Source organism: Moschus berezovskii, chromosome 4, assembly GCF_049115385.1.
Source record: "Moschus berezovskii isolate FMDL1 chromosome 4, NW_MosBer_1.0, whole genome shotgun sequence".
Taxonomy (NCBI): Eukaryota; Metazoa; Chordata; class Mammalia; order Artiodactyla; family Moschidae; genus Moschus; species Moschus berezovskii.
Window position 1 is genome coordinate 14,423,224 of NC_142463.1, and position 23,627 is coordinate 14,446,850.

General features: G+C 49.8%; 1 protein-coding gene across 2 annotated transcripts in view; it reads right to left on the reverse strand.

Annotated features, from left to right (window-relative positions):
* Positions 1-12,515, reverse strand: part of LOC129540874 (bone morphogenetic protein 8B) — a 29,112-nt gene extending 16,597 nt beyond the window's left edge. For both annotated transcript variants that reach the window (XM_055402351.2, XM_088834821.1), the window contains exon 1: positions 11,883-12,515. In XM_055402351.2, the coding sequence (XP_055258326.1) occupies positions 11,883-12,219 (337 nt within the window). In that variant the 5' untranslated portion in view covers positions 12,220-12,515. The remainder of the gene's footprint in view (positions 1-11,882) is intronic.
* Positions 12,516-23,627: the final 11,112 nt, after the last annotated feature.

The following is a 23,627-nucleotide window of genomic DNA, read 5'->3' on the forward strand; positions in this document are numbered from 1 at the left end:
TTCCTTCTGTCTGGGGAAGCAGCAGCAAATGAATTTTCCTTCTGGATCACCTTAACGTGGCCCTCCGAACAATGAACAGTCATGACTCACCAGTGAGTGCTAATTGGAGCCTCAGCCTTCTCCTCCAGCCTCTGATAAACCATCTTCAGGTTCCCCAGCTGAGGGAAGGGCCCTCTGCGGGCAGGACGCGGCCTCCACCCCCGTGTCCATGATCCTCATTCTGCCTTTCCACTTCTGAGGCCTGCACCCACCACTCAAAAGCTAGAGTTCCAGATGCCACACCCTATGTCCACCACCCAAAACCTACATAGGCTTTGGCTATTTTTGTGCCCGCAACAAAATTTACAGTCACCCAGACAATCTGAATCTTCTTTCTGACCAAAAAAGTAATACTTCAAAAGACACCCACTTCCTCCAGTTTGCTGTGGCTGCTAAGAGCCTGGAATCTTCTGCCCTGTCTGACAGTCCTTCCTGCCCTCAAGCCCTTCCCCAGCCCCTCAGGGCCCACGGGGGGGTCTGAAGCTCAGCTCTGCTTCCAGGCCTCCCGAGCTGGCTGGGCCCATCCTCACGGTCTCCTGGGCCCTCTGGTGTAAACACCCTCCCCTGGAGACCCTCCTTGAAGCCCTCTCCCGGGGGTTGCCGCATCCCACCAAGTATGAAGGCTACTTTCTTCTCGGTCCAGCTGTAACGGCCCCCTTGCCCTCCCCTGACCCCACACGTCAGCCTGTCAGTCTCTCCCTTTCCCTGTCCCGAGGTCCCCATCCCTGGCTCATGTGTCCTCTGGACGGTGACCAGTTTGGAGGCAGAGACTGAACAATTGGGTGGAAATGGGAGGCTTCGGCGGTCTGCTCGTCCAGCCCCTGGTGTCCCCTGGGACCAGAGAGGGGATGGCTCCTGGTCCCCAGAACAGCGTCTCAGTGGCCAGCAGTGGAGCCCCTGACCTGGGGCGTCCTGCTGGCCTGGGCGTGGCTTCCAGGTCACCTCGGGCCTCCATCTGAAGCCACCCGTGTTCTCACTTTCCTGCGGGACTTGCCTCTGTTCACAGCCCCGCAAGGAGGACAGGCTCCCTCGGGGCCCCGGAGGCGGACGGGCTGGGCCTGTCTGGCTGGTCCCACGGTAGCGCGGCCAAGCGGCCCCTCAGGCCTAAGACAAGGCCCAGTCTCCGCGGCCCCAGGTCCCGGGGGCTGCGGACGCCCTCACCTCTCGGTTCTGCCTCCCGGAGGGCTCCCTCCCGCCCAGGAATCTCAGCTTCATTCTGGGGCATTTTTAGTCAGTTCTCATTACTGACTTTTTCAGGACCTGTTTCCATAAATGGCTCCATGCTCATAATTACCATCCAGACCTCAGCCGGCTTCAGAGCCCAAATTAAAAGGGGCACCCGCCCGCCGCACCACATCAAGCCCGCCACGGCCAAAAATAGATCCCAGGAGATGTGAGCAAGGAGGATGCGGCTCCTCCAGGTCAACCCGGGAAAGACCCGAACTGTGGGGCTTTCCAGAAGGACGTGGTTGTGGTGACACACACCCTCTGTCCTGCGGGGAGTGCGTGTCCCTGAGGACTGGCCGTGTGCTCCCTCCCTGAGCCTGCCTCATCCCGGGGTGGGGGGTGGGGGGCCATCAGCGGGCAGGGAGGGCGGGGAGCACATTCTTCAATGGGAGCTGGAAGGGCCTTCGGGGCCACCCTGAATGGATCAGGAAACTGAGGCCCAGGGAGGCAGAAGATCGTCGGGCGTCAGGTGTCAGGTTAGGGGCCCTTCATGTGGAATTGCAGACTTGGAGCCCGTGTGATATGAGTGGCCCCGGGTTTGCTCTGGTGGGGATACTGGGATGGGGTGGGTCACCTCTTCACAAGGTTCTTCCATCCACAGGTGCCTGAGAGCGACCTGCTAAGGTCCTCCAGGCAGGGCCCTGCGGGGACACAGGTCCCAGGGGAGGGGAGGGTGATCCGCACAGACGGGGAGGCTGGCCCTGCTCTGTGCTCCTTCTCCTGGCTCTCGGTGCTCCCTGCCCTCCGCTGCTTCTTCCCCTCAGCGTCGCCAGTCTGCCCTGAGAGCTGGCCACACAGGGGTGGGGTGACGGCTGAGGGGAAGGCATGAGAGTCAGGTTTGGTCCCTGCTTTCAGATTGTTCATGGTTTTTTGGCAGGGTGGGAGAGGTGGGGGCATCCTGGGCATTTTTGTTCATCGTTACTTAACTGTGTTAGTTAGCTATTGCTCTGTAACAAATCATCCCAACTGTAGCAGCTGAGAATAACCAGAACTTACTATTTCACATGGTTTCTGAAGGTCAGGAATCCAGGCGCTTAGCTGGGTGGCTCTGGCTCAGGGTCTCTCATGAGGTGACAGGCAAGCTGTTGGGTGGGGCTGAGGTCCCTGGAGACCTGACTGGGATGAATAGATCCTCAGCTCATGCTTGGGGCTAAGGGTAGTAGCCTCCCACTATGGACCTCTCACGACTTGATATTCCCTCAGGATGAGCTCACTTGGGGGTGGGGGGTGCAGGGCACACATAGAGCCCAAGATGGAAGCTGCAGTCTTTTATAACCTAACCTTGAAAGTGACACAGCATCCCTCTTGTCACACAGACCAGTTCTGCCCCATGGCGGGGGCGGCGGGGCATGAGGATGTGAAAACCAGGAGACAGGGTTCTTTGTGAGCCACGTTGGAGGCTGGCAACCACAGCAACCCTGAGCAAGAAGCATTATTCACTGCATTTTAGAGCTGAGAACACTGAAGATCAGAGAAGGTGGCCAATTTGCACAAGACCACACCCAGAACTCCAAAGGTGGGATGAGAATCTAGGTGTGTCTCTCTGCGAAGTCTACTTTCCTTCTCATCTAAGGCCTTGGCAGGTCAGGGACGTGTCACGGGAACCCTGTGGGATGGCACGGGACTAGAACTGAATGTTGAGTACCAATCTGGCAAGAAGAAACACACAGAAGGACCTCAAGCAAGAGAAGCCATGAGTGGGTTTTCACGTGAGGAACTGGAGTTCCAAGAACAGACCAAGAGCGTCTTCACCTCCATGTCTCCCCTCTGCTTCTTCACCTTCTCCTCCAACCTCCTTCTAACTAAATTCTCCCCTTCTTTCAAGGTTCAGCATAACTCCACCTCCTCCCAAGACTTCCCTGTCCCTCAGCCAAGAGGCCATTCCTCCCCATCTTCTGGGCTTGTTCATCTCCCATTGATGAGAGAGGGATCTGGTTTCTCTTCTGCAGCACTGAGCCTTCATGCCCACATCCGAGTGGGGAAATGGCCATTTCTCTTACTTGGTGATCATTTATACTGGGTTGTCTGTGGGCCTATCTTTCCCACTGTAATAAGCAGACCTTGGGCTCAACTCTGCTTTGCACCAAGATAACCAGGGAGGGCTAAAGCACACACTGGGTTCCCAGGAGTGTTTGTGAGGGAATGACCACAGGCTAAAGGATCCAACTTTCTCCATACCTGGGTCTTGCAGCCTTTGGCTTCCCCAGAACCCTTCCTGCACTTGGAGCCCTAGACTGTTCTGAAGGAATGGCTGCTGCTCAGGGGACAGAGCCAGCAGTCAAAGAAAATAACTGTGCTTTACTTTAGCACTTTAAGCTGGACTTACTGGGGCTAAAAACAAACAAACAAACTGAGCTAACATTTACTGAGCATTTACCAGGCACCGTTTCAGCCCTTTATGTAGAGTAAGTTGTTTAACGCTCACAGCCATCCTAGGATGGCTATATTACAGATGAGGAATCTGAGGCACAGAGCAGTAAATAACTCACACAAAAATCAAATAAATAGGGGACCTCTCTGGTGGTCCAGTGGTTAAGAATACACCTGCCCATGAAGGGGACACGGTTTTGAACCCTGGTCTGGAAAGATCGCACATGTCAAGGGGCAACTAAGCCCACATGCCACAACTATTGAGCCCTTGTACCTAGAGCCCATGTTCTACAACAAGAGAAGCCACTGTAATAAGATGCCTGCACACTGCAACTAGAGACTAACCTCCGCTCACCACATCTACAGAAAGCCTGCATAGCAACAAGACCCAGTGCAGCCATAAATAAGTATGTGTATTAAAAATCATATAAATATATCCTAGGTCAGACTTCCCGCGCAAGAGACCGAGTGGGAAGGTTTAGTGGAGAGGGCTCTTGTAGGGAATGCAGGGAGCAGGAGAGGGCACAGGTGATGCAATCACAAAAGGGCCAAGCCCACTCCAGCTGCACAGGAGCTCTGGGGCTGATGGCCCTTCAGAACTGTCCCTCCTTGAGGCAATGAGGCTGGGCATTTATATTCTGATAAGCCTGTCACTGGATGTGGGGTGACCCCAGGGAGGGCACCCAACCTTGAGCAAGAAGCTAGTGGATTGATGCCTAGGGACAGACCCACTCTCTAGGCAGCTGGGGCAATGAGTGACTCAACCCCAAAGAGAAGATCTGGCAGCACCACAGCGCCCACTAAAAAGTACACAGTGGGGCGGGGATTTGATCCTGGCACTGTGCTCTTACCACTCAGCTCCAGGTCCTCAAGTGAATGATGGGGGCGGAAAGGTAGATAAACACAGCAGGCTCTTCCTCACCATTCTGGCTGCCGTTTACTGAGCAGTGCCAAGCACTTGCTTGGAGAAGGAGGTAGCAACCCATTCCAGTGTTCTTGCCTAGAAAATCCCATGGATGGAGAAGCCTGGCAGGCTACAGTCCATGGGATCGCAAAGAGTTGGACACGACTTCCTTCACTTTTCAAGCACTTGCTAAGTTTTTCAGTGTCTTAACCTACTTATTTAACCATTGTACTATGATTCAGATATTATTTATCCTGATTTTTAGAATGAGGGGGGCCTTCCCTGGAGGTCCAGTGGCTAAGACTCCTTGCTCCCAATACAGAGGGCCAGAGTTCAATCCCTGGTCAGGGAACTAGACCCCACATGCCACAGCTGAGAATTCACATGCTGCAACTAAAGATACCGCGTGCTGCAACGAAGGCTGACCATCCCATGTGCACAAAAAAGACCCGGTCCAGCCAAAGAAGTAAAAATAAATAAAAATGAGGAAATTGAGATGCCAAGACTTCACGTAAGCTAGTCAAACTTTCACAGATCTCAAGTAGCAGACCTTGAATTAAAACCTCGTCTTCCGAGCTCTGTTCTCCCATTACCAAGGCCAACCAACCCAGCTCTCATAGCTGCTCCTTTGAATGTGGGTACCCAGGACCTTGGGTCAGTAACTTAGACTCTGACACTCTACTTCTTGTCTGTCACCTAGGGGCAGTAGTAGTCATTTACCCCTCGAGAAAAGACCGAGAAGATGCGGGCTGGAGAGGAGCAGTCAGTCATCAGGGATTCACAGGGCATACCATCCTGGTGGCAGATAGGGCTTTGGAGAAAAGAGACCCATCTCCAACTCTTGGAAACCATCAACAAAATGAAAAGGCAGTCTACTAAATGGGAGAAAATACGTGCAAACCACGTATCTGATAAGGGGTTAATATCCAAAACATATAAAGAAAACCTACAATACAACTGCAAAATACCTCAAACAATCCAGTTTTTTAAATGAGCAGAGGAACTGAATAGAGCTTTTCCCAAAGAAGACATACAAATGGCCAACAGGACCAAACCCACAGTGAGATATCACCTCACACCTCTTTGAGTGGCTATTGTCAAAAAGATAAGAGATAGTGAATGTAGGGAAAAGGGAACCCTTGTGCATTCCTTGGTGGGAATGTAAATTGGTGAAGCCATTATGGAAAATAGTATAGAGGTTCCTAAAAAAAATTAAAAATAGAACTACCATATGATCCAGCAATCCCACTTCTGGATATATATCCAAAGGAAATAAAAAGAAAATTTCAAGGAGTAAAAAAAGTATAACTATGTATTCAACACAAATATTGAATCATTATGTTGTACACCTGAAACTGATATGTGATGTCACTTACAGCTGAGTTTTTTAAAAAAGAGAGCTATCTGTATTCTCATACTCACTGAAGCACTGTTCACTATAGCCAAGGCAAGGAAACAACCTCGGTGTCCATCCACAGACGAGTAAAGAAGATATGGCAGGGACTTACTTGTCAGTTCAGTGGTAAAGAATCCGCTTTCCAATGCAGGGAACATGGGTTTAGTCCCTGCTCAGGGAACTAAGATCCTACACGCTGTGGGGCAACCAAGTCCATATGCCACTAAGAAGCACACATGATGCAACAAAAGATCACAGATGCTGCAGCTAAGACCCAAGGCAGCCAAATAAATAGATCAATATTTTTCTATTTTTCAAAAGATACAGCATATATATAAATATAATATTTATGTGTGTATATATATACATATATATATGAATGCTATTCATCTATGAGAGAAAAGGAAATCCTGTCATTTTCAATAACATGGATTGAAACTTGAGAGTATTGTGCTAAGTGAAATAAGCCAGAGAAAGACATATATGACATGGTATCACTTATATGTGGGTTTAAACAAAAAAGTCAAAAGAGTAGAAAAAGTGTGTGCCAGGAGCTGGGAATAAGAGACATAGGGAGAGGCTGGTAAGACAGTACACACTTTTAGTCATAAACTGAATAAGGTCTGAGGAGCTAGTGTAAAATATGGTGATTACAATTGATAATACTGTGTTGTATAACAGAGATTTGCTAAAAGAGTAGAAATTAAATATTCTCACACATGCAAAAAAAGGATACATATGTGAAGTGATGAAATATGCTCACTGGATGGGGGGATGTTTTGCCATCCTGATGTACACTTCAAATAACTTAGAGTTTTACATGTCAATTATACTTCAATAAAGTTGAAATATCCTAAAGGAAATAAACCCTGAGTATTCATTGGAAGGACTGATGCTGAAGCTGAAGCTCCAATACTTTGGCCACCTGATGTGATGAGCCGACTCATTAGAAAAGGCTCTGATGCTGGGAGAGAGTGAGGGCAAGAGGAGAAGGGGGCGACGGAGGATGAGGTGGTTGGATGGCATCACTGACTCCATGGCCATGAGTTTGAGCAAACTCCGGGAGTCAGTGAAGGACACGGAAGCCTGGCATGCTGCAGTCCATGCGATCGCAAAAAGTCTGACATGACTTAGCAACTGAACAACACAAAGTTGAAATGAAAATAAATAAATGAAAGGTAGATAGATAAACAGAGAAACAATGTGGTCATTCCAATATTCGACTTTCAAGATGGATAAAGGATTTATTAAGTGAAAGACAAAATGGCAAATCAGCAGGTGTTTAGATCCCACTTAAGATCTTAGAAGAGATTAAACAAATTTATTTTTTTTTTAAAAAAAAATCAGAGCTAAGGACTTCCCTGGTGGTCCAGTGGCTAAGAATACACCCTGCAGGAGACACAGGCTCAATCCCTGGTCTGGGAAGATCCCACAGGCTGTGGAGCAGCTAAACCCCTGTGCCGAAAATGCTGAGCCCTTATGCCACAACTAGAGAATCTGTGCACTGCACCAAAAGACACTGCATGATGCAACTAAGCCCCAACGCAGCCAAATTAATTAACTTTAAAAAATCAGGGCTGGTTGTGGGGAGGGTTACGCTAAAGGATTAAGACACTGGTTCTCTCTGAGGTACACAGAAGATTACTAGAGGCTTCCATATGATATATTTCTAGACACATGGTCTGAATTTTCTATAATGAAATTCAGTAATGAATCTATATGGCATAAATTTTTTAGTGAACATGCATTAGTTCTGTAAATCCCAAAACAAAGGTATTTTAGAAATCATGTCCTAGTTTACAACAAAGTCTCACATTTAATATAGTTCAACTCAGCAGCATGCACTGCACCTAACGATGGGCCCTGGACTGGGGGGAGAGGCCACTTCTGTGTAGGACAAGAGCGGAAGATACGTAGGCAGGAAACAGCTGTGTGGCCGTGGGAAAAGTACCTAACTTCTCTGAGCCTTTTAAGACAAAGATGTGACAGTAACTGTGAGATGAGGTGACAGGACAGACGTGGAGGGTGTCGGCATGTGGCCGTCACTGGGTGTCAGCTCACACAGTCCCTAACAGCCTCCAGGGAGGGCACTGTGAGTGTCTCCATTTACAGAGGGGGAGACGGAGGTTCCGAGAGGTGGACTGGAGAGTCCAGATCACACTGAGAGTAGGAGGTGGAGTCACGAAGCCAATTCTGAGTCCCAGGTCAGAACCCCCAGCCCCGTCCCGCCTGTCCTCACACTGTCCGTCCCCTCCTGATACCCAGGGAGGGTGTCACTGTGTAGACCAGGTGACAATCACCTTGTGGCCGATGTGCAGTTATGTGTCTCTCCCACCAGGTCAGCTCCAGGAGGAGGGTCTTTGTTTCGTTCCCTCTTATGTTCCAGGAACTAGAATGGAGCCTGGCACAGAGCAAGTACCACATGACTGTTTGTTGAGTGAATTCAGGAAAGTGTGAAAGGTCTCTGTAGTAAAGAACCAAAGTAAGTGACCCCGGGGCTCATGGAGGTGAAGGGTAAAGAACCAAAGTAAGTGACCCCGGGCTCATGGAGGTGAAGGGTCACTCCTTCAAGGTCAGGGGGCTGAACAGGACCCGGGCAGGCCCCTCACTCCCACGGAGCCCTGCCTCTGTAGAATCCAAGAGCCTCAGCTCCTTCACACCCCTCTCCTCAGCTGCCCGGGACCACGGGAATGAGCGAGTCCAGCTCAGCGAAGGGTCAGGACAAAGGAGAAGACGGTCCCGTTCAGTTCGGACTGCCCGTCAGCCTGCAGTGCTTTGTGCCTCAGTTTCTCAGCCTGGAGCATGGGCACCCCTGCTCCACGGACAGGAGGTGGGGAAGGATTCAGGAGGAACATAAGAGGTGTCTCTCCTGCCTCTCTCTGGAGGGGCCGGGCCAGCCTGAGACACTCGGGGTCCAGCCAGTCACACCTGAGCTGGACGGAGGGGTGCGGTGTGCTGAGAAGGGACCAGACAAGGGAGGGACGTGCAGGAATCCATGGCGGGCCCAGGAGGGCCAAGACCCTGGGTGCTGCCTCCCAGCTCAGCGTCTCCTCCCCGGAGCTCAGGCACCAGCTCTGTCCACTCCTCAAAGTCCTAGCCCCATCTCTGTGTCCTGGCCAAAGGGAGCCAAGAGTCCACGGGTGGAGACTCACAGGCAGACCAGGTGGGGCCTGGCTCTGACCGCAGCCCTGGCCCCCAGCACAGGCCCTGGTAGTCACAACTTGCCCCTGAAGTGTCTGCTCGGACAGAGGCCTGACCCCTGGACAGAAGCCTTTGAGAGGCCCAGGCCTCCGGGTCCTACAGGCACTGCTGATGGTCAGGGCCCAGCAAGCCCCAGGCCTGGCCTCTCAGGAGCCAGTGAGGCCAGCAGCAGAGGGGAGCTGGAGGCCACAGGTGTGGGAGCCTCAGCGTGGGCGCTGACGCCACAGCGACTCTGCTGTTAGACTCCAGGGTGGTTCAGGGCCCGCCGACCTTCAGGGGCCCAGGGCCGGGGCCTCCAAAGGAGGAAACAACCCTGGTAGCTGCCTAATCCCACATCAGCCCATGTAATTACCAGTTAAACTACTCCAACTGAGGGAGTTTTACTAGTGCAATTAGTACATCAGAATAAAGAAGGCCCTCTGACAGCTGGCTGGACCTGCCCACACACCAGGCCTCCCCTGAACAAAGATCGGCTTGTTAATCCACAGCGTCACAGGCCTTAGATCTCCATGAAACATGCAGAGGTGGCGTGGGAAGAAACTGGAATTTGGAATCCACAGTCTGGATGATACGCGGATGTGCTGTGTAGCCCTGGGTTGCTTATTTAACCTCTCTGAGCCCATGGCTGGTAAAATAGCTTCACAAGTTGCTGCATGGATGAAATGAGTATTCAAAGGACTATGGAACTTCAAACGTTAATTTTTATTCAAAAACAGATAGAGACACCTTTGGTTGGCTTCAAAAATCTGTTTCTGCGTCTCATGTGTCTATAAAACAGGTGAGAACATTTCCACACATCCACACCAAGGCTGAGCAGCAGCTGGGAGAGACTGGGGTCAGCACTGACCAGAGCTAGGTTCCCCTAAAGGGGGGCTGATTTTCTGCTCCTCCCCCTCTATCAACCTATCTCACGACAACTCTGAGGACAGACCACGAGGAGCCCCATTTTACAAGGAGAGATCTGAGGCTTGAGAAGGCAGGGACTTCCCCAGGACCACACAGCAGAGGCAGGAGGGGAACCAGGTCCTCCTGAGCTCAGGGTACTGCTCAACTCACAGCAGCAGCTCCCATCAGGGCTGTGTACCCCTTGCCCCAGGGGGTGCTGGGGAAAGAGGGACCTGGGCTAGGTGGTGACTCAGTGACTCACACATGGAGGGCTCCTGTGCGGGCATTCTCAGGGGGGTTGTATCCACAGCTCTACTTGGTCCTGTGCCCGGAGCCAGCTTGTCCCCAGCACAGAGCCCCAGCCTCAGTTCCACATATGGATGCCTCTGTCCCCAGCTCCCCACACCATCCACCTCTAACCAGGGAGGCAGCATTTAGAACCCACCAGCCCAAGTCCCGAGCTGGCACTGGGATCTCAACAGAGGTTAACAGCTGCCTCCTGCTGCTCACTCTCCTACCTGAGCCCATCACCAGCTGTTTAGGGGGTACAGGCTTCCCTGATAGTCCCCTCTTCTTGCCCTACCGTAGGAAGCAAATGGCTGAAGATGCATAAAACCTGCTGTCACTCTGACCCCTGGGTCCCACTGCCGAAACCCCTCTGACAGCTCTTTCCACCATGAAAGCCTGACCTCCTGACACAGAACTGTCACCCCCTTGAGCCCGGGATGGAGGGCCAAACAACCTGGGCCTGTCCTGGCTCGACCACACAGAGGTCATGTTGTCCTGAGCAAGACACCAGCTCTCTGAGCCTCGCTGTCCGCATCTGGGAGATGGGGATGAATATCATGTCTGCCAACAGGGTTGCTGGGAGGGTTACAAGGTGAAGTGAGGCTGGTGGCCCTGGCAAGGGGCCTCTCCCTGCTCTGGGTCCCACGGCTCTCCCCACCTGGGCCTGAGCTATGGTCCTTGGTCCCCAGGTCTAGCCTGCTGTCTGCCACAGCCTAGATCCATGCCCCTCACTGGCCTCAGGCATGAAGCAAGGTGGATGGAAGACCTATGTTGATGAATGTAGATTAAAGAGAGTTTAGTTATGGAAAAGGTGATCTTTGAGAATTTCAAGGGTAAATGATTTGGAGTATAATTTCTGCAGAGAAGAAAAGCTGGGCTTTGCCTGGGAGAACAAAGGGAGTCCAAACTGCCCATCGGGTCATTCACTGGGGCTGGACACTCATTCCTGACAAGCCAAGTCCCAGATGTGAGCCCAGGGTGACAAGAACACAGTCCCTGCCCCACTGAGCTGAGTCCACGCCTTCCCCTCCCCCGCCCCCACCCCTAGGTGACCCAGGCAAGAGGCTGCTCAGTGTGGGCTCAGGACGTCTGGGTCCTCAGCTCAACTCTGGAGCTTTGATGACGTGACAGGGTTTTCCACGCTGAACTTTGTCCCGCTCTCCATACGGCCCTTATCACAGGGACGGCATCACCGCCTCCGTTTACTCATCTGTCTCGACAGGACCAGACTGTCTTCCTGGCGCTACCGGGCCCACCTGACACTACAGGATCTTACCGTCGGGGGTGGTCGGGGGCGGGTGAAGGTGCACGCCTCTCCACTCACATTCCTCGTCCGTCCCCGTCGGTCCAGCAGCTCACCGCCCCCCACATCCCTAAGACTTCGCTGCCCTGAGCCGGGCAGTTTTCCTCCCGCAGGTCCGTGTCCACGACAAGGTGACTCCCCGCCCCAGCAGGCGCTCCCCCGGCCCGAGGCGGCGCGCACGCCGCTGCCGCTCGCGCTCGGCCCCTGGGGCCGTTCAGCCCGCCGCCTTCTCCCGGGGTCGCCGCCGCCCGCCCGGGGCCCGCGCTCACCCATGTTGACGAAGCTCATGACCAGGTCTGCGCGGCCCAGGCGCCGCTCGGGGGCCCCGCCGTCCTCGTCGTCGTCGCCGGCCACGGCGCGGTACAGGTCGAGCATGAAGAGCGGCGCGGACGCCGGCAGCAGGGCGGCGGCGGGGGGCGCGCGGGGCCGGGGCCGCCCGGGCAGCCCGAGCACCGCCAGGATCTCGCGCTGCAGGTCGCGGCGCTCGCGCGGGCCCAGGCGGCGCTGCGGGCAGCCGAGCGGGGGGCGCGGGCCGGGGACGCCGCCGCCGCCCAGCGCGCACAGCGCCAGGCCCAGCAGCCAGAGCGGCCCGGGGCGCGCGGCCATGGCGGGGGCCCGGCGGCCTCACCGCGCGCGCATCCGCTCCCAGCGGGGCCGGGTCGGGGCCGCCCCGACGGCGCGCGGCGGGCCTGGCTCGGGGCCGGCGGGACGGGGCGTGGGTCGCCCGCGCACGCGGCGCGGTCCCTAGAGCTCCCCGACCGTTGGCTGCGGCCGCACCGCCTCGGGCAGGGGCTCCTCCGGGAACCAGGGACGGTCGGCTAGTCTGTCCGTTCCGCTGCGCCCGACAGTCTGGCTGCTGCCGAGGCCGCTCCGTTTAGAGGCGCAGGGAGAGCTGCCGTGGGGTTCGGGGAGGTGCGGACCGCGTCCGTACCGCGCGGGCTGGCCGCGGCCGCCTCTCTCGGTCCAGCTGGGAGCCGACCAATGGGGGCGCAGGGGCGGGGACAAGGCTCGGAACCCGTGCCCCAGGAAGGGGCGCTGAGTGGCGGGTCGTGACGCCCCCGAGGTGAGACCCGCCTGCAGGTGGCTGGCAGGACGAGTGAGGCGTCCACAGCCCCGCCGTTAAGGGCCTAGCTGTCGTCCTGGGTTCCGCTGCCCACTCCGGACGCGATGTGCGGAGGGCGTGGGGACTGGGCCTGGGGACCCAGGTTACAGGCGCGATCTGAAATCAGATCCTGCGCTTCCAAGGGGCATGTTCTTGATCGCCCTGCAGGGGCGGGATCCCAACTTTCTGTCCCGCCTGGAGTGACCCGAAAGCCCTGCCTGGTGCGTGGGGTGTCGCCCCAGGGCCCGAAACGCCTCAGGCTAGTCTAGAGGTGGAGGAGTTCGCAGGTACCAGCCAAGTCTAGAGAGTGGGGCGCATCCTTTCGCCAGTAGCATCCGGGCAGGAGTTCCTCGCCACCGCAGCTCCTGGCCGGGCTCTGCGCTTTTGAGGGGTTCCTTCCGGGACATCTGACACCTGTTGGGTCACTGCTCCCGGCGCGCCCACCCACCTGGCTCCGGCGCGCTCCGGATCGGCGCCTCTGACCGGCCGCCACAGCAGCTCCAGCAGCCGCGCTATCGCCGCCAGCTCTGCTGTGCGCCCTTCGGACCCCGGTGCGGGTCCAGCCGCGCGCGAGATATGCATCCCGCCGGTCAAGGAGCTCTGGCACCCTTCCTGATTTTTTGTGCGTCTTATCACAGCCCTCAGCGGTTTTTGAGAGAAGGATCGTCGCGGAAACTCCTTGATTGACTATCCCCTTCTGCATAGCCTGCTCTTTCCTAGGCGCTTTCTCACCGCGTTTATTCAGTCCTGCTCTCCTTCTTTCGACCTGGTGATGAGCTCATCCACCTGAGACTTTGGTGCCATCATCCGGCCCTGCCGGAGTCTCAAATACATCACCAGCACAGACCTTCTCCTGGATGCCTGACAAGAGGTGATTTGAAGCCAGAAACCCTGTTGTTGATCTAGGCCCTCCCTCCTGATGGCAATTCAGTCTACTACTGACTCTACCGTCTAATGCCTCTTGAATCCCACACCGCTTATACTTACCTGGTTCATGGAGCATCTCCCCCTCCCTGAACCACTGTAACAGGCCTCCAAATGGTCTCCTTGTTTCTCATCTCAAACCCCATCCCTCCCTCCCTCCTCATTCCCCAGACTGAGTTTCTAAATAAAAACCCCATCTCTCTAAACAGCTCCAAATCTTTCATGGTCTTTCATTGCTTATAGCAGAACTTCTGAGGCTTTGGAGGGTTTTCCTACAAAAAGGAGTTTAGAAAACACTACACATTCCCCTCTCCTTGGGCAAGCCCTAATGTCATTGGTGTGAGGCTCCAGGAAGTCCTGCAATAAAGAAATTTACTTAGCTTTAGTTCAGCATCTTCCAAATGCATTTGACGATGATTCTAGAGTGTTTTGAGGACCACATCTAAGGGACTAGGAGGGCACTGTGTGATCAAGTGCCAAGCACTCAGTGGTCTGGCCTCCATCACCTGGTTCCTATGGCTGGACCCCTCTCCACAGTCATGTCGAGCCACTATTAGTGTACATTTTGCTCAAGTCACAGGGGACTACCTGTGGTCCCATCACCAGTCCTGCTATTGACATTTCTGTTCATCTGAACTTTGTTTTCATTTACCAAGAATGTCCAGATCCCCTTTGCCTGTCTGGTCAAGTATGAGCTCTCTTTAAGATACAGCTGAAGCAACACCTCCTCTGTCTGATGTCCTCTCCACCTTCATGGGTAGATAGGTCTTTCCGCCCCCAACTCATTCATTTTATCAAACTGAAGGGCATTTATTTGTACACATTTCCTCCCCTAAATCCATTCCTCCACTGTGGACTTTTTTTTTTAATTTTAATTATTTATTTATTTTTTGGATGTACTGGGTCTTCACTGCTGTGTGAAGGCTTTCTCTTGCTGCAGCAAGCAGGGGCTACTCTTGTTGTGGTGTGTGGGCTTCTCATGGTTGTGGCTTCTCTTCTTGCAGAGCACAGGCTCTAGAGCATGCAGGCTTTAGTAGTTGCAGCACGTGGGCTCAGTAGTTGTGGCACACAAGCCTTAGTTGCCCCTTGGCACATGGAATCTTCCTAGACCAGGGATTGAACCTGTGTTACTTGCGTTGGCAAGCAGACTCCTAACCACTCGACTACCAGGGAAGTCCTCCACTATGAACTTCTCAAGACAGAAGTTGTCATGTCAATTTACCTTCAGATCCCAGTGCCAGGCTCATGTTTAGGGTTTTAATAAACATCTGTAAATTTACTAGTCTCTGAGAAAAGAGTAACCTCCAGCTTCATGAATCTTTCCATTAAGAATTGTTCACCATTGCACGGGAGCGACAAACAACAGACCAAAGCTATACTGGCGTGTGGGGGTCGGTGACAGCAAGGTTCCCTCTCCAGCGGTGTGCCTGGCTCTCTTGCACGACAGACACAAATGCAGATTCACGAATTTCCAAGACTGAAACCACAAAGTTAAATTTATGATCGCCAAGACCTACTCTGTACAGCATATGAAACAGAGACAGCAATCTTAAAGAGATGAGGGAGTTCCCTGGTGGCCTAGTGATTAGGATTCCTGGCTTTCGCTGCCATGGCTTGGTTTCAACCCCTGGTTGAGGAACTAAGAACCCGTAAGGTGTACCACATGGCCTAAACAAATAAATAAAAAAGTTTCCTATAAGAGGTACCACAGAAGTGGAGATTATTCAGGGCTATCACCCGTACATGTAATCATTGCATTTTATGATCTGAGGACCTATCACAGATATGAATACTGTCACAGGATCCTGTCCTGAGGTCCTATGTCATGACCATGTCAGATCCAGACGCTGCCTTAGGGTAGGTGTACCATAATGCCTCATTAAATGACCACTCAGGAGCCTCTGAGTGCCTCACTTACCTTCCTGGATGCGTCCAGGATTCTGGGAAAATTCAGTTCATCACGGTCTCAAGGTGTGATTACATGGCAAGAAAAAACAAGCACGATGAGACAGTCCTGTCTTCATGGGGAATGTCCAGCCACTGGGTCAGGTTACCTCCTGTTAACACACCAATTAAAAATCAGAGATTGTCAGTGATTTAGGGGTGGGGGAAAAGCAAGAACAAATGATAAGCTAGACCCCGGTTCGATTCCTGGGTTGGGAAGATCCCAACCCAGGATAGGCTACCCACTCCAGTATTTTGGGGCTTCCCTGGTGGCTCAGCAGGTAAAGGATCCACCTGCAATGCAGGAGACCTGGGTTCAATCCCTGGGTTGGGAAGATCTCTGGAGAAGGGAAAGGCTACCCACTCCAGTGTTGTGGCCTGGAGAATTCCATGGAGTCACAAAGAGTCGGATATGACTGAGCAACTTTCACTTTTATAATCTTTTCAAAATCATATCATTTAAAAGAGTCACTGTAAATACAAAACACAAGTTGGAAGTAAATGGATGGAAAAAATATATCATGCAAATGAAACAGTAAGAAGGCTGGAGGGGCTGTAATTAATACAGGTGTAATGTCAGGTAGACATTAGACTTCAAGATGCAAAATGTTAATCAGAGATAATGATAAAAGTGTCACTTCATGTGAATCCATCCCACTGAAACAGAAGGGCTTTGTGCAGCTGAATATGACAGACTCGTGCTATTCTAAATACTGATGCTTATGGTCCCAAAGTGGTTAAAAGGCCCTCACTTTTATCTTGGGAGTCAATGGAAAAGGGCATCTGTCCACTTGAAATTAAATCCATTTTGTGACTCAAATGATACCAGTGGAGAGTTGGACCAGGGATGGGGGTGAAGGTGGGAGGTACCTCTCAAAATGAAGTTCACACATTGCCAAATCTGGCACGCAGCCTAGATCTCATCCCTCACCTTATGGGCCTCCATGAGATTTGTGACAAGATTGAGATCCCCATGCACAGGCTGGTCCTCAGCCAGCTTTGGCTTCATCTTGTCCTACCAGTGGAACAAGGCCTGCAGAGTGTCCATGAACTGGCCTGAAATCAGCAGGGCCTCCTCCAACTTGTGCTGTCTGAGCACACAAATCTCACCACTTGGCAAGGGGATATCTGTTTTATGGGGTTTCCCTGGTGACACAGTGGTAAAGAATCCACCTGTCAATGCAGGACACAGGGGTTCAATCTCCAGGTCGGGAAGATCCCCTGGAGTAGGAAATGCCGACCTGCTCCAGTATTCATACCGGGAAAATCCCATGGACAGAGGAGCCTGGCAGGCTACAGTCCATAGGATTGTAGAGTGAAGAGTCTGACACGACTGAGTGACTGAGCACACATGCACAATCTCTTTTATGATTGGCCCAACTGAAGAGGAACATTGCTTGAAATCTATATAGAAAAAGATCTCCATATTGGAATGGTTAGAAATATAGTTAAAAGTTATCAAGATGATGGGAATTCCCTGGTGATCCAGTGGTTAGGACTCGTTGGTACATTCACTGCCATGACCCAGGTTCGATCCCTGCTCAGGGGAACTATGATCCCACAAGTCATGCGGGATGGCCTGATAACAAAAATAGTTATCAAGATGACAATGAAATTACAGACAACAAAAGAAAAAAAACAAATCAATTGAACTTTTAGATTTCATCAGAATTCGAAACTGTTTATCAAAGAACATTGTCAATAGGGTAAAAGGCAACCCGCAAAATGGAAGAAAATACTTGCAAATCATGTCTATGATAAAAAATTAACATCCAGAATAAATTTAAAAACTCATAAAACTAAATAACAATAAAACAAACAACCAATTAAAAATGGGCAAGGGACTTAAATAGACATTTCTCCAAAAATGTATAGATGGCCAATAGCATGTGAGATATTCAGCATTATTAGTTATTAGGGAAATGTACCGTGCTTATTTAACTTATATGCAGAATACATCATGCAAACTGCCAGGCTGGATGAAGCCCAAGCTGGAAGCAAGATTTCCAGGGGAAATATCAATAACCTCAGATATACACCACTCTTATGGCAGAAAGCAAAGAGGAACTAAAGAGACTCTTGATGAAAGTGAAAGAGGAGAGTGAAAAAAATGGCTTAAAACTCAACATTCAAAAATTCTAAGATCATGGCATCCAGTCCCATCACTTCATGGCAAATAGATGGGGAAACAATGGAAACAGTGACAGATTTTATTTTCTTGGGCTCCAACATCACTGCGAACAGTGACTGCAGCCAAGAAATTAAAAGACTCTTGCTCCTTGGAAGAAAAGCTATGACAAACCTAGACGGCATATTAAAAAGCAGAGATATTACTTTGCCAACAAAGGTCCGTCTAGTCAAGGCTATGGTTTTTCCAGTGGTCATGTGTGGACCTGACATTTGGACCATAAAGAAAGCTGAGCGCTGAAGAACTGATGCTTTTGAACTGTGGTATTGGAAAAAACTGTTGAGAGTCCCTTGGACTGCAAGGAGATCAAACCAGTCATTCCTAAAGGAGATCAGTCTGGGGTGTTCAGTGGAAGGACTGATGTTGAAGCTGAAGCTCCAATACTTTGGCCACCTGATGTTAAGAGCCAACTCACTGGAAAAGACCCTGATGCTGGGAAAGATTGAAGGCAGAAGGAGAAGGGAATGACAGAAGATGAGATGGTTGGATGGCATCACTGACTCGATGGACATGAGTTTGAGCAAGCTCTGGGAGTTGGTAATGGACAGGGAAGCCTGGCATGCTGTAGGATTCGCAAAGAATCAGACACGACTGAGCGACTGAACTGAACCGAACAACATGGACAAACCTTGAAGACCTTATGCTTAACTAAAGGTAGACACAAAAGGACAGATATTATGATTCCACTTACATGAGATATCTAGAGTCATCAAAATCATAGAGACAGAACGTAAATGGTAGTTTCCAGGGGATAAGGGGAGAGAGAAGTTATTATTATTTTTTAATGGGTACGGAAATCAGTGTGGGATGCTGAAAAAGTTCTCAAGATGGTTGGCAGTGATGGTCGGAAAACAATGTCAATATGTTTAATGTCACTGAACTGTATTCCTAAAAGCAGTTAAAATGGTGTCTTTCACGCTATGTATATTTTACCACCATAAGAAAAAACTGACCAAGAGTAACGCCTAGACATTTTTACTCAAACCAAACTCTAGATGGATTAAACAGAGTGCAGGGGTCAGGTATAGAGTACCTCAGACATCTTATCATCCAACAACTGTGCACATGAACACACCCTAATGACCGAAAGTCTGCACGATTACTTCATACACTGCTGCAGCCGAGGGCAATGGCTGAGGGTAAGGCAATGGTCAAGAGCACAGGCTCTGGAGTCAGACAGGCAGGAATTCCTATCTAAGGCCCATGCCAGCTGTGACACATATCCCCAATCTCTGTCAGCCTCTGACTCCTCATGTGTAAGATGAGATCATAATTGTTTGCACCTAGATTGCTATGATATGAGGAACAGGACAGCTGTTCCTCATTCACCCCACCCCAAGGCTGGGGTCCCAGGATCTCAGCCCCACCCCTCACTGCCACATGACTTCCTGAAGCTCACCTCCTCTTCTCCAGAATGGAATAGGTGACAGCTGCCTCCCTTGATTGGTGTTGTTAATAATAAAATTTAGTAATAATAAAAATAGCAACAACCACAATGATATAGCCACGGCTTCTTGGAGCACTTCCTCTGTGTTAGAGCTTTGCATGAATCTGCGCAATAGTGCTATGAGGCAGTTGTTCTCCCCATTTTATAAAGAACTTAGTAATGACTGTGATGAGGAGACTTGCTCAGGAAATACAGCTGGATCCCTTATGTGTGCAGGGCAGTGTGGGTTGTGTGGGGCCCCTGGTGTCTGTGGAGCTCACAGCTGGGGACGGAGCCCCCACTATGGTCCAGAATCCATGCCCATCCTGTCTCCGCCAGGTGCTGAGGGTCACCTAAGTCTAGGGCCAAGGTCAAAGCTGCCAGGAGGCTGGAGTCCTGGGTTCTGGTCCCACTTGTGCTTGGAAATGATTCTGCCACCTGGGTCGGTCACGATCCCTCCCTCCCCAGGTTTATCCTGTCCGTAACGTGAGAAACGGGGGTCAGATCCCTGATACCAAGATCTCTCACCACAAAGAAAGGCTGGAAGTTCAGGCAAACGTGCAGCGTGTCGGGATGTCTGACTTCTCTCTGCCCCCTAGTGGACACCAGCAGCCTAGCACCTGGGGGGAATAGACTAGAGACTCCAGAGTTATGTGACCTCTGCCAAGGGTCCCCTCCTCTGAGAGCCAATCCCCATCTATTAAATGTGGATAATAACAATACCTACCTCTTTGGGCTATTATTGAGAATGCAAAGAGATAATACATGAGAAATGCATGAGAAGTGCTTGGACTTTAGAAGTGAGCACTGACTAGCCAATCAACAGAAGCCAGATCCTACAACTGAAATGGCAAATCCTATCATCAGTGAAGAATGGAATGACTACAAGCTTCAGGACATACTTGTTACTGGCAGTTGTTTACTTAAGTTGTAAATGGATTCAGTCTCTAGGATAATTATCCCATCTCTGGATAATTACCAACTATATGTATTTTTTTTTCAAGAAAATAAGTTTAAAATATTTTTCCTGCTTTTTTTGCTCTTCCTTGATTTGTGACTTTATCATTTCCTTTGTTCCTGTTTTTAGGGATTTGTTTTATTGCTTTTCTTTACCATCTTAAATTTAATGCTTGCTTCATTAATCTATTTTTAACGCTTCATTGAGGTATAATTTACACACCATAAAGTTTACCTGTTTTAAGTATAAAATTGAACAATTCTTAGTATAGTTACAGAGATGTTCAACCATCACCACAGTATAATTTTAAACTATTTCCCATTACCCTCAAAAGAAAGAAACATACCCACTTGCAGTTTATTCCCATTCTCATCCCCAGCCCTAAGCAACCACCAATCTACTTCCTTTCTTTAAAGATTTGCCTTTTCTGGACATTTCGCAAAAACTGAATCTTGAAATATATGGGTCTTCTTTTACTTAATGTGTTTCATCTTTGTTGTAGTATGCAGCAGTACTTCATTTCATTTTGTGGTGGAAAACATTCCGTTGTATGGACATGCCACATTTCGCTTATCTATTCACCAGTTAATGGACATCTGTATTGTTTGTACTATATGTATATAATATATAAAATATTTGCATTATTATGAGGCTATTTTAAACAGTTGTCGCTCTGAACATTTGTTTATACTTGTCTGTGTGACAGTTCTCTTAAGGGTTTGTTTATTTTCGTACATTCAGTGTTTCCACTAAATGTATTTTAATATATAAATTTGCCTCTAGTACTGGTTTAGCTGTGTCCCTCAAACTTTGACCTGTACTTTTGTCATTATCATTCAGAACTAAATATTTTTCAGGTTTCTTTTTTATTTCTTTTTTCAACAAAATGTATTTATCAATAGGATGGTTCCCAAACATGTAAGTCCATTATAATATGCAATTTTACTGACTCATGATTGGGGAACTTAGACTGTATGACATTAACGCTTTAGAATTTGTTGAGGCCTTCTTTATAATTCTTAACATACATGCTTTATTTTTGTGATTGCTTCATTTGCATTTGTTGGAAACTGCTTGAAATACATGATTTCTGTAAAATATTCTAACCCTGTGGGTAGCCTAATGGTTACGATTCCAGGCTTTCACAGCTGTGGCCTGAGTTCCATCTCTGGTCAGGGAACTGAGACCCCACAAGCTGTGTGGTGTGGCAAAAATAAATAAATAAATTCTAACCTAAACACAATGCAAACTCTTGTGCTTCCACACACTCTCCACGCAAGTGCAGCCAAGATCCTCTGAAAAGCTTCTACCCACAAAGAAAGGCACAGGACCATGGCCCATGACTCTGCCCTCCCTGACTCCTTATGCCTTACCTCCTCACTATCTTCTGAAGGTCCCTGTACCCCTAATGTCTGTGACAACCCCCTGTACCTTGTCAAAGAGCAGAATCACTGTAAGCTCACAGTTTTGTGTCTTTCCAACTCGCTTTCTCAACCTATCACACTCTTCTCTTCTTGAACCTCCTCAAGACATCCAGTCCACTGAACCATCCAGTTTCTCCGTATCCGTCAACTCTTTTCTGACTTCATTTTGCTCTTTCAGTTCAGTTCAGTCGCTCAGTCGTATCCGACTCTTTGCGACCCCATGGACTGCAGCACGCGAGACCTCCCTGTCCATCACCAACTCCCAGAGTTTACTCAAACTCATGTCCATTGAGTCAGTGATGCCATCCAACCATCTCATCCTCTGTCGTCCCCTTCTCCTCCTGCCTTCAATCTTTCCCAGCATCAGGGTCTTTTCAAATGAGTCAGATCTTCGCATCAGGTGGCCAAAGTATTGGAGTTTCAGCTTCAGCATCGGCCTCAGCTTTGCTCTTTAACTGGCTTAAACTTCATGTTCTCTTGCTTTATTTCATTTCTTTATTTTCGGCTGTTCTGGGCCTCCATTGCTGCCCAGGGGCTACACTTTATGCCAGTGCCTGGTCTTCCCACTGCGGAGGCTTCTCTTGCTCCTGGTGAGCACTGGCTCTAGGACTCTCAGGCTTCAGTATTTGTGGCTACTGAAGCGCAAGTTGCCCTGTGGCATGTGGGATCTTCCTGGACCGGGGACCGAACCTATGTTCCCTGCATTGGCGGGCGGATTTTCACCCACTGGACTAGCAGGGAAGTCCCTGTTCCATTGTGTTCATCACTTCCTTCAAACGTCCTGAACTCCATTGCCTTCACCACTTACATATCCAACTCCAGACTCTAGGTGAACCCAACTACGCATCTCCTTTGGGCCTATATCCGTGCTGCTCAGTTGCTGAAGAACATGAACTATAGGGTATGAACATGACTATAAATTCATAGTCACCAACTTCAAGGCAGCTATTCACTTCTATTATGTTTTGTTTAGATACACTGTTCTCGGACTTCTATCTTCCCTTCTAGCCTGCTCACACTCAGCAAATGATGGAAAGTTCTACTTGACAGAGAAAATAGAAGCTGTCACACAACTGCCTTCTCCTCCCTTAATTCCCACCTATCCAAGGACACGTCTGTGCTCAGAATTCCATCTCTCCAGGCTTCTGGGAATTTTGCACTGTTCTTTGCAGGGAAACGGGATACTGTGAAGGGAGAAGATTTAGGATGTAGCTGCAGAGTTGCTTGCTCTATTTTATTTATTTAATTTGGCCACACCATACAACATGCAGGATCTTAGTTCCCTGACCAGGGATGAAATCCATACCCCCTGCATTGGAAGCATGAAGTCTTAACCACTGGATAGCCAGAGAAGTCCAAGAGGTGCCTTTTTTAAAGTGCAAATCTGGGTATGTTCATTCCCAACAAGTAACCCTATAGCACCTTCCTATTGCTCTTAGGATTAAAAAAATAAAATAAATAAAATTTAATATGCTTGACATGACCTTCATCAATATATACAGTTCACAAGAAAAGAGATGTAAGCAATCTTAAAATATATCAAAATATGCCAACTTCATTCATAACAAGAAAAATACAAATTTTAATTACATTGAGCTAAAATTTCCCACCTATCAAAAGAACAAAAAAATTCAAAAATTGTATCAATACAGCTGTGATGAGACTGTGGGGAAACAGGCGCTCATAAATCCCTGATGGGAGCACAAAAATAGTACCGTCTCTACCCAGGGCAACTGCACAGAATCTGTCAAAAGTTTAAATGCATTTGCACTTAGACTCAGCAATCCTTCTTGTGAGAATTTACTGTATAGACATGTCTCTGCACTGAGAAATGACATATATAAAAGGGTAATATTCAAAATATATAGCACAGAGTCGGACACGACTGAAGCGACTTAGCAGCAGCAGCAGCAGCTACGTGAAATAAGTCACACAGAGAAAGACAAATAGTGGGCAACTTCCCTGGCAGTCCAGTGGTTAGGGCTCTGTGCTTCCATTGCAGGGGGCAGGGAGTCAATCCCTGGTTACGTGCTGCATGCTAAGTCATG